Genomic DNA, 11,604 nt, shown 5'->3' with positions numbered 1-11,604 from the left:
TGCCATACGGTTGAAAAGATTTTAAAATTTCGGGTTTCACTTCATTCCATGAACTCTTTACCCATTTACATACCCGCAAAATTTAGCCTTTTTTTCTCCTACCTGTACACAATGCCTCGTTCTCTGTTGCGCTAAATGGGCTATAGCCAAGGGGCGCAATTGATCCAAGGAAGCTTAAGAACCGAGTAGCATTTTTCCATTGTGTATATTTTTATAAATACAAGTAAACCTTTATTACATTATAAATATCATTGAATTAAATAAAATTGTGAATGCCGATATATTTTCAAATAAAATGTTTGCAATGAAAGTTATTTAATTAATTTCATTATTATTATTATTATTATTATTATTATTATTATTATTATTATTATTATTATTATTTAAAAAAAAAAAAAACGCCACATCCACTGAGCCTGTGTAGCTCAGTGGATGTGGCGTTTGCACACCATCGCGCTAGGCCGCACGAAGGAAGTCTTGGTTTCGAGTCTAGTCGGCGACTAGAGGAAATTTTTCTAAGCCTTTTTTCGACCGGTTCCCGAGTTAGTCGATCTCTGGCACGGGCAAGCAGGTTTTTCCTCCCGGAAACTCGGGTTTTTCGTCCTGTAAACTCAAGAAAATCGACCGTAGAACCCACATTATTTCAGACATTAAATATATTGTGTAGGGTTAGAGACCACGAGATGGCGGCACATTTGAGCCGTCTCTCTTCACTGCGTACCGCTTAATTAGTGATAGCCTTGGGCCATCTGTCTCTGATTGGGTACCAGTGGAGATTGAACTGCCCACTCAGTCTCCAAAAGTTAGATAGGGCTAAAGGGCCTCGCCTACTCCCGTATATACGGGAATAAAAAGGCGTTAGCTGATTTTTTTTTTTTTTATTATTATTATTATTATTATTATTATTATTATTATTATTTTAACGGTGTCTCCATGGAGTCAAAAGACTCATCGCGGGAGACCCGACATTGACACACTAACCATTATTTACACAATACCTGTCATACCTCTCCTTAAATTCATTCACAGTTGAAGCATTCACAACCAGTTCTGGCAAAGCATTCCACCCATTCACAACCCTCCAAGTAAAAAATCTAGTCTTAACACCCTTGTTAACCACACTCTTACACAATCTCCAGGAATGGCCCCTCGTTCTCTCACATCCTGCATTGGTCTTAAGAATATCATCAGTATCAATCCTGTAAAATCCCTTTAACAATTTAAATACCTCTATCATATCTCCTCTCCTACGTCTATCAGCTAGTTTTTGGAGCCCACAGATCATCAATCTATCCTCATAGGGAACATCCCACAGACCTGCAACAATCTTTGTAACCCGCCTCTGAATCCTCTCTACCACTTCCGCATCACCAAGAAATCTGGCGACGAGATCTGTGCACAATAGTCCAAATGCGGCCTTATTAATGCCTTATAGAGTGGAATAATAACTTCCCTATCCCTGCTTGTTAGTGTGTTCCTCAACAACCATGTAATTTGATGTGATGTTTTGGCAATCTTAGCAATATGCCCTTTAAACTTAAGTTCTCTGTCCACAATAACTCCCAAGTCTCTTGTCTCATCAACTTCCTGCAGATCAGTTCCGTTAATATAGTAAACAGCATGCGATGTCATCCTCCCGAAGTGCATCACCTTACACTTAGCCACGTTGAACTGACAGCCATTTACCTCAGTCCATAGCGTCAGCCTATTTAAGTCATCCTGTAAAATATTCACATCATTTGAATTGATTATCGCTCTTCCCAATTTTGCCTCATCAGCAAACAAGTGGATATTTCTATTCAAGGTATTTCCAATATCATTGATGTACAAATTAAACAATAGAGGACCAAGAACTGAGCCCTGAGGTACACCACTAGTCACTTGCGTTTTCCTGGACTCAGCTCCTCCGTAAACCACTTTTTGATATCTGTCCGCCAGCCATCCTTCAATCCAAATCACCATCTTCGGATCGAAACCCATTTGCTCTAATTTATGTAACAGAGTTCCATGTGGAATCCTGTCAAAAGCCATTGCAAAGTCAAGCAGTATCACTGAGTAAGGATTTCCTTTATCCAACTCCACTGTTACTTTATTATAGAACGTAAGCAAATTACTTAGACAAGACCTACCTTTCACAAAACCATGTTGCCCCTTATAAAGTATCATATTGCTGTCCACCCAGTCCTGAATTCTAATTTTAACTAATTTCTCCAAAATCTTAACCACCACTCCAGATATATTGATTGGTCTATAATTTGCAACATCAGTCTTAGAGCCTCCTTGTACAATGGAACTATTTTTCCCCTCTTTCCACTCTATTGGCACTTTACCAGAACTGAGGCTTAAATTAAACATCCTGATTAGAGGAGTTGCTAATTCTCTTGCACATTCTCGTAACACATGGGCCGATATGCCATCTAACCCAATGGCAGTGTTAGCATTAAGGTTCTTTAATATATTAAGCACCTCAATTTCATCTATCTCTATACTCTCATCAGTCAATGGCACATCTGACACTGCACTATCACTACGAAGATGGTACACTTTTGCGAAATGATCACTAAGCAACTCAACTATTTGATTAGCTTCAGTAATTTCCTTACCATCAACACTTTTTAAAGTAATCTTTCCATGGATATTCTACCTTTTACTTTATTATAGCGAAAGAACTCTTTAGGGTTTCTTTTGGATTCATCAACTAGCTTCCTCTCATTATTAGCTTTGGCTTTCCTTACCATACAGGTTACTCTCTTTGCCTATACCTTATATTGCTCATTGGAACGCTCATCACCTTTTTCTTTATATGTCTTCCACAACCTTTTCTTTACTGCAACTCTTGTTTAATAGTATTAGTCATCCATTTTACTTCTACTTGATTTCTCCTTCTGACTCTGGGAATACAGTCTGATACAGCTTTCTTCAAATACTCCTTGAGAATCTCCCACGCACCATCAACATCTCTCCCCTTGAATTTCTCATGCCATAATACAGCTAAAAGCTGACTTCTCAGCTTGCCATAATCACCAGCCTTGTAATTCCACATATACCCATTCTTAATAGAATATTCAGTACGTATTTCAATCTCCCAGGTCAAGACCACATGATCGCTTTCCCCAAGTGGAGACATTGTAACTAAATTACTTATTGATATGTTCTCCGATGTTAGGACCAGATCTAACACTCTAGAATCTCTTGTCCCTTCCATCACATGCTGTCTCAGGTAATTATCTCTTAACAATTGTATAAACTCCATTTCCTTTGTTCCTTGTGACCATTCCTTCCCTCAATCTATGTCCCCAAAGTTAAAATCCCCCATAATAATTACTTGACCTTAATAATTACTAACCCTAATATAATATATTTAATGTCTGAAATAATGTGGGTTATACGGTCGATTTTCTTGAGTTTACAGGACGAAAAACCCGAGTTTCCGGGAGGAAAAACCCGCTTCCCCGTGCCAGAGATCGACTAACTCGGGAACTGGTCGAAAAAAGGCTTAGAAATAGAAAAATTTATAATATATATATATATATATATATATATATATATATATATATATATATATATATATATATTATAAACTTGGTTATTTTACTCTAATCCCAAGTAAGCAGACAGTTAAGTTTGCGCCAGAACGTACGTAGTTCAAGTCTAAAGGTGGTGCAACACAAGGGCAACTCATTTTTAAGGTGGATAAAGCTCTGATCACTATTCTTGGTATTTTACATAATGTAAAGCACATCTTACTAAGAGATGTATACTGCAATACATTATGGATGGGATCACTACCCAGACTGGTTTCAACCTTTTTTGAGGTCTTCTCAGTTAGTAGCTAGTCCCTAAATACCAAGGTTGAATTGACAATTGTCATTTATGTCTTTAGTGGTGAAGCAAAATGCTTTTCATATTCCCTGCTATCTGTAGTGGTTACAGTGAGGGTAAAATTTACGAGCAGTTTGTTCGCCCTGAATGGGCATGGAGATTATGCATCGTTATAGGAGGCTAATATAGCTTTTGGTCTTCTATATTTGAATATGTCCGTTGCCTCATATGCTGCAGCTTGCTGAACCAAATCGTTGGGATGTGTAGACGTCTTTATGAAAAACTTGGATGCTAAGGATTGTAGAAAAGAGAAAATATAGGGAATATTTGTGTCTCTATGGAGTTGATTGTTTCTAACATACCCCGGGGAGTTCAGTGTCATTCTCAAGCACTTGTTCTGCACTCGCTGTATTTTGATAATGTTAGTATTAGAGGTGTGGCTCCAGGCAGTAGAGGCATAGGTGATTATAGGATGAATCGTCATCTGGTATAGTTGCAATTTGATTCTGTTGCTGAGCTTGCTATTTCTATTAATTAGCGGAAAGATCTGAGCTATGGCTTTAGATGCCTTTGCGCATGCAGACTTGATGTGTTGGTTGAAATATAGCTTTTTGTCGAGAATCACACCCAGGTAATTCGTTTCTGTCTGCCAGGGAATTATCTCCACTCAACTTGTGTGGCTTCCACAATGTCTTTTTTCTTCCAGATTGCATCTTTCAGCTCTTTAGACATCGATTTTACTCCACCTTATATAAACTCCTGACCTTTGGAATACACTCAGTCATTGTCTCTTCCAGATATTTACCGAGTCGAGACAAAGGAGCATTGATTTTCTATCTATTATTGTCTATAGCAACATCGATTCCTCATTCTATGATATTGCTTTAAGCAGCTACCTGAGTTTGCCATAATCATCCACCTATTAGTTCTACATAGAACCCTTTCTCACAAGGGTCCTTATATGGCTGGCAACCATCCAAGTGATCACTTCATGGTCACTTTCACCAACTGCAGAAAGATGTTCCCCTTCATTTATCTTCTGATAAGATAATCAAATCCAAGCCCCTCAATCCACGTGTGGCTTTCATCATATACTGCTTAAGATGGTTACTCTTAAAATTTAAGAAAATCATTATCTTTGGTTCCTGATGTTGTCTCTTCATTCCTGTGTATATTACCATAATTGATATCATTGATAAAGATCACTCTTTTCTTATTAGCCAGACCTATTTATCTAAACATTTCGTCCTACTGCCTTCCACATATACCAGGTCTATAGCAACACCCTACTAAACATTTCATCTTGTCCACCTCCACTTCACACCATACTATTTCAAAAACACCGTTATTATTTGTTCCTTGAATCTCTATCCTAGATGAGCACAACTCCTCTGTCATCATCAATAACACTCCTCCTTTCTTTTTGTTTTGTTTGTTTTCACTAAAGACTACATATCTCTCAATGTCTATTCCTTTCAGAATATCATCTTCGTTCACCCATGTCTCATTATGCCAATAATTTTTGGCTGAATAAATTCTATCAATGCTACAATTTCATTCGCTTTGTTTCCAGTACTTCTAGCATTTGTAAACATACACGCCACCTCATTTCGGTTTCTATTACATGTCCCACTCACGCCACTTTTCTGATATGACTCCTCCACATCCTCCATCCAATTCTCTCTATTATCACTGATAATACTTCCCCCCCCAGATCTAAATGTCATCCTGACATCCTTATCTGTCTTAATCCATTTTGCGCACTCACACATTATCCTGCAAACCATCATCTACAACACTTTCATTGCACTGTGTCCCTGCCCACCTTGACCTCCCCCGTTTCCCTGTCCACTCTGTGTTTCTTCTCTCTTATTATCTTCACACGTGCCACTCACCTCTCCATTCACAAACTTGCCTACCTTACACTGCTGCTCTTCCACAAAAGCTCTGTCTTCCTCATGTCTTTCATTTGCTTCAGTGATTTTCTCTCTTGCAGCAAACGTTTTTCCAAATAACTCACACGAAATCCATTCAGATGTGGCCCATCTCTTTTATACTGGTCTATCCGTCCCTCAAACTCATCTCACACATTCGCAAAATGAATTCCTTTTTCTTCACACAACTCTGTTGGCATGTCATTCATAATCCTCGCTCGCCTTCTCAACTCATCATAGCCATAGCTGGGTAAGACGCTGATTCCCTTACCTACTGCCCTGGTACCTTTCACTCTCTTCATCAACCTCATGCCATTCATCCTTGCATTCTTCTTGTTACCAGTCAAATCATTCGTTCCAACTACCACTACCAACTCTTTTGTCCGAGTCCCCCTCCTCTTATCCAATGCAACAATCACCCTATCCATTATACCTCCCTGAAAATAGACATTGTGCACACTTTCACTCACACCACCTAATTTGCTTACATTGTCACTGTCAAATCATTCGATATTTCTTTCAAATCTTTCGTCCCATTTTTCCTCACCATGTAAATTCATAATTCTCCTCAGTTTATTCCGCATGCGTTTAATCTTTTGCCTTTTCTTTATCTTCAATTAGTGTTTCAGTGCCATTTATGCAAATCGCATTTTAACTACCTTGCACGTCCGCTATCCACTGCTCATCGCCACCGGCTCTTTTACCACTTACTATCCCTAACTCGCTGCCACTGTGCACGTTGTGCTACCAATCAACACCGCTCACCCATAACTCATCGCCCATTTTCGCCCTTGTCTTACCGTTACCGTTCAAGCACTTAGCTGTACCCTCAACTCCCCTTACTCCCTTAGCTACATCCTCGAACTTTTTCCCGCTACTGCTTACATTCAATGATATCTCAGAATAGGTTTGAAAAAGATGTGTGATAGGTATTGTGTTAATGAATAAAGTGAGTCTCCCGCAATGAGTCTTTTGACTCCATGGAGGACCCATATAAATAATCATAATAATAATATTGATGATCACATGTAGACTGTCATTGCTTAGAACTATTTTGTATTCCATGCCTAGTACCAATTTATCGCATGGGATGGCGTAAAGTACTTAATGTCATGGATGTTTGATAGTGTTCCTGTAGGTTTAAAAAAAAAAAAAAATGTTTTCTCGGGACTCCATGAATTATAAAAACGCCGAATATTATGAGTTGTGTATCATCAAAGTTCTTGCTTGTGATTAAATCTTGGTATATATCATAGTTGTAACAAAATTCCTGTTCGGCGGTGTGTGTGTTTTTAAAATTATATTTCATGCTCTGAACGTGTTACTAAATATTTACAGGGTGCATCGGTTTACAGTGGTTTGATATTTTCCAGATTTGTTTTTGTGAAGGGTTAAAAGATGCAACACGAAACTTCGGATGCTACTGGCGATCACGTATTTAGGACTCCAGTTGTAGACTCCTCTAATACGGAAGGGCAAAAATATCTAAAAGACAATAGCAAAATAGTGCTGCCTGAAAGAAAAAAAAAGTCTATTGAAAACTGCATGGAGGAATTGCAGGACACTGAAAAAAATGTTGAGCAGACTGGTCCTATACCTTATACCGAACCTTCGTGGAGTGGCAAACCAGAATGCCAGTATAATTTTGAAGTTTTGAAAAATGGAGTTGTTGTTGAGGAAGTTGATCTTACAGAAAAATCTCGCGTTTTATTTGGACGATTGAGTAGTTGCGATGCTGTGATGAAACACCCGTCAGTTTCAAGATATCATGCCGTTCTTCAGTATCGTGCAGTGGAGGATGAAGAGAATTCGAAAGGTAAGGTTTGTTTCAAAAAGAAAATTCACAAAAGTTTTGTATGTGTTTATTTTGTTTACTAGGTATGGATGGTTGATTGGCAATGAGGCCAGTGTGTCTCTTAATTGTTTTTTCCTGTAGTCATTTTGCATGTTTTTACTATTATGTGATACCTTCAAGCAGTCCAAGGCCTCATCATGAAAGGGCACACTTCACCACCTATGTACTACATAATCCACCATTCAAGTTATATCATCTTGCAGCCGCTAAGACTACTATGTTCTCCCCAGGACCTTTTGAATGTACAAACCGCCCGGCTGGTTTTACTGACCGCCTGGCTAATTAATGTTGTGAGTTGACATGGCTAAATAATGAGCAAGAATGGAAAAATAATTTAAGACTTTTTTTTAATTAATAGTGATGAGAAATCGAACCGGAGACCAGCTCGATTTCTTGCATTGCAAGCCATAGGACAGTCATACAAAAATCTAGATCCAAGACAAATACTGCTGAAATTTTGCTAAATTTCCAAATTTAGCAAAATTAGCTGCTGTTGGACTGGCCATACCTCTGAGCACAGCTGAATGTGAAAGGGTTTCTCTGCATTAAAAAGGATAAAAACCTGTATGAGGAATCGCATCGGTCAGAACACTCTAAATAATCTGATGCTGATTTCACTGGAGGGACCAGATCCAACAGATTTTAATTACGAAAAAGCAAAAGAAAAAGCTGACAACTGGGCTTCTAAGAGGAAGAGAAGAATTAATGTATAGAATTTTAAGCCGTGAGCATTACAGGTTTTTTCATTACTTAATGAGAAAATAAGAAAATTCATAGTTTTGTTTGTTATAATTACTATATAAAGTATTATCCTCATTTTAAGCAATTTCTAATAAAATTACTATTTTAATTTGTTATGAAAAAGGGTCTTTCTTAACTCATTCAAAATTTTTGTATGCCTGGCTAATGCTTCATTCCACCCAGCTGGTAAAAATTTCTGCGGAGAACACTGCTCTGTATAATCCACTGTCACATACACCACACCATCTCTTATTCATGAGTTCTCCAGAAGATTTGCCATATCTATTGCAGGTAAAACCCATGATTTTTAGGAGGAAAAAATTTCACATAAAGATTCCTCTCACATCAAGAATTAATCTTGGGTCTTTTTTTACAGCTGAAGGGCATGTTTTTCTTCCAGTTGTGGATGGAATTAGATATAGGAAATAGCTATAGCATCATATAGTTCATCCTTTGCATACTTTCAACCAGTGCATACTTCCTGTCCTAACATACGAAGGAGAAACATGAACTTTAACAGAAGCCCTAAACAAAAAGCTGAGACCAACACAACATCGCATTGAGAGAAGTATGCTAAAAATAACTTTAAGAGATAGGAAGATTATACCCGGATAAGATCTCAGGTGTCATGGATATTGTAAAATACATTAAACAGGCTAAGTGGAGGTGGGCTAGCCATATTGCCAGATGCAGTGATGGGAAATGGACTAGAAAAACAACAGAGTGGAGACCAATGGATGGAGCAAGACAAAGTGGAAGACCCAGAAGAAGGTGGAGGGGTGAACTGGAACAAATTGCAGGAGTGAGATGGATGGGAGAGGCAGAAAACCGAGTGGTCTGGAAAATCATTGGGGAGATTTTCGTCCAGCAGTGGACGGAACCAAAAGGTTGAAAAAGAAGAGAAGAAGAAGAAGATGTTTGGTCAATTTTTTATGCACCTTTTCTTCTACTCTGCTATCCACTGGTATTGCCACATCAATAAACTGCACACATTGTTGTTCGAGTACATTGATGTCTGGCTTATTATGTTCAAGATGTCTATCTGTCTAAATTTGCCCATAAAATCTTGGCATTTTCATTGTCAATAACTTTTACAGCTGTGTGTTTCCAAGGGATTTTGTAAGTTAGGAAACCACATTTCCTGTACAAGCGGCAGTGTAGAACCTTTGCTGTCCAATCATATTGTCTTTAATTAGATGGCCCACTCTGCATAGTTGTCATTTTGCTATCGTTACAGATCTTTTCAATCTTCACTTTTATGGCATTCATTTGTAGTGCTTGTTCTTGAGTAGAGTATCAGACCACCTGTCTCTTTCTTGATGTTGCCTTGCTGAATTCATTGCCAAGTTAAGCAACTGCTAACTTTCCCTTCAATATCTTTTAAATATTGACCAGGGAGTAGCTTATTTTTCAACCTTCTGAACTTTTGGCATTTCTTTTTCCTTATACTGCTATTTTGAATCTACTACATTTGCAACTTTTTCTTTGTACACTTAAATTAAGATCTTTTTCTGTCCTTTTCTTGATGTAATCATTCAACACTCGCTTTTCTTCTTCTTCTACTGCTGTTTGCTTCACTTGCAAAAGACTGTCCTCTACTTTTCCTGGCTATGTATAACTGATCCACATCATTCTGTGGGTGCAGAGCATGATTTTACTATATTATTGTCACTTGTATTGTTCTAAATACAGTGGAACCTCTGTTTTCGAATGCCTCTGTTCGCGAACAATTCGGTTCCCGAACAAAAAATGCCTCGGTTCCTGAACAGGCAAACGGCAACCACGTGCTTTGGTGTTGAGCTGTAAGGTAGGAAAGCGTCAGTTATGCAGCAGAATTCGTTCAGTGCAGACACCTGCTCGAATTTGCACAGAGTTTTCTTATTCTTTTTTTTTTTTTTTCATAAATTATTGTTAATTAAGCCACCATGGGGCTGCAGAAGAATAGTGATAGCAGCAAAGTGAAAAGAAAAGTCGTTAGAACCATGATAGAGATGAAAAAAGAAATCATATCCAAACATGAAAATGGCGTTCATGTCTTGAATATCTTGCTATGCAGTTCTGTATGGTGAAATCAACGATATGTACAATACTCAAAAATAAAGAGGCGATCAAGAGAGCTGATGTTGCAAGAGGAGTGAAAGTTCTTACTAAACAAAGATCGCAGATGATTGAAGAAGTGGAAAAATTGTTGCTGATTTGGATAAACGAGAAACAGTTAGTTGCTGATAGTGTTTCTGAGGCTATAATTTGTGACAAAGTGAGGCGATTACATGATGACCTGTTAAAGAAAAACCCTGGTACGAGTGCTGATACTGATGTGTTCAAAGCTAGTAGAGGGTGGTTCGAGAAATTTAAGTGGAAATGCAGCATACATAGTGTGGTTAGCCATGGGAAGGCTGCGAGTTCGAACCAAGAAGCTGCTGATAAATATGTGCAAGAATTTAGTGACTATGTAAAGGCTGAGGTTTTCTTACCCAACAAGTGTTCAACTGATGAAACCAGCCTATTTTGGAAAAAATTGCCAAAGAGGACCTACATCACTCAGGAGGAAAATGCATTACCAGGACACAAGCCGATGAAGGACAGGCTGACTCTTTTGCTATGTGGAAATGCAAGTGGGGACTTCAAGGTCAAGCCGTTGCTTGTGTACCACTCTGAGAATCCGAGGGTGTTTAAGAAAAATAACATAATGAAAAGTAAATTGCCTGTTATGTGGAGGGCTAATAGTAGGGCTTGGGTAACCAGGCAATTGTTTGAGTGGATCCATGAAGTCTTTTAGTCTGAGAAAATACCTTCAAGAAAAAAATTTGCTAATTAAATGCTTTCTTGTGATGGACAATGCTCCTGCTCACCCTCCAGGCTTGGAGGACGAGTTAGTGGAGGAGTCTGATTTTATCGCAGTGACGTTCCTGCTCCCTAACACAACTTCTCTAATTCACTCCATGGACCAGCAGGTCATTTCGAACTTTAAGAAACTCTACACCAAAGCACTGTTTCAAAGGTGTTTTGAAGTGACCTCTGACACAAAATTAACACTCAGAGAATTCAAAAGGAAGTCGAGAGCTAGAGGATTAGGAGTGATTTCTTTGCATGGAGGGTGGTTGAACCACGGAATGCATTACCTGACAGAGTGGTGAGAGTACGAACAGTCAATAGGCTCAAGGAGTGGTATGATAGACTATAAGTGTTCTGGGGTGGGTCTGCGGCATGATGAGTCTTGTGACTCTCTAGAGGTCCTAAATCATCATAATA

General features: G+C 38.5%; 1 protein-coding gene across 1 annotated transcript in view; it reads left to right on the top strand.

The window, feature by feature from the left end:
* Window positions 1-6,627: 6,627 nt before the first annotated feature.
* Window positions 6,628-11,604, top strand: part of LOC150097366 (kanadaptin) — a 221,472-nt gene continuing 216,495 nt past the window's right edge. The window contains exon 1 of the mRNA XM_090407155.1: window positions 6,628-7,572. Within this exon, the coding sequence (XP_090263281.1) occupies window positions 7,155-7,572 (418 nt within the window). The 5' untranslated portion in view covers window positions 6,628-7,154. The remainder of the gene's footprint in view (window positions 7,573-11,604) is intronic.

Source organism: Typopeltis vanoorti, chromosome 17, assembly GCF_054136105.1.
Source record: "Typopeltis vanoorti isolate ZY-2024b chromosome 17, IOZ_Tvanoo_1.0, whole genome shotgun sequence".
Classification (NCBI taxonomy): Eukaryota; Metazoa; Arthropoda; class Arachnida; order Uropygi; family Thelyphonidae; genus Typopeltis; species Typopeltis vanoorti.
Note: the sequence above shows the minus strand (reverse complement) of the source record. Positions and strands in the feature narration are given on the sequence as shown.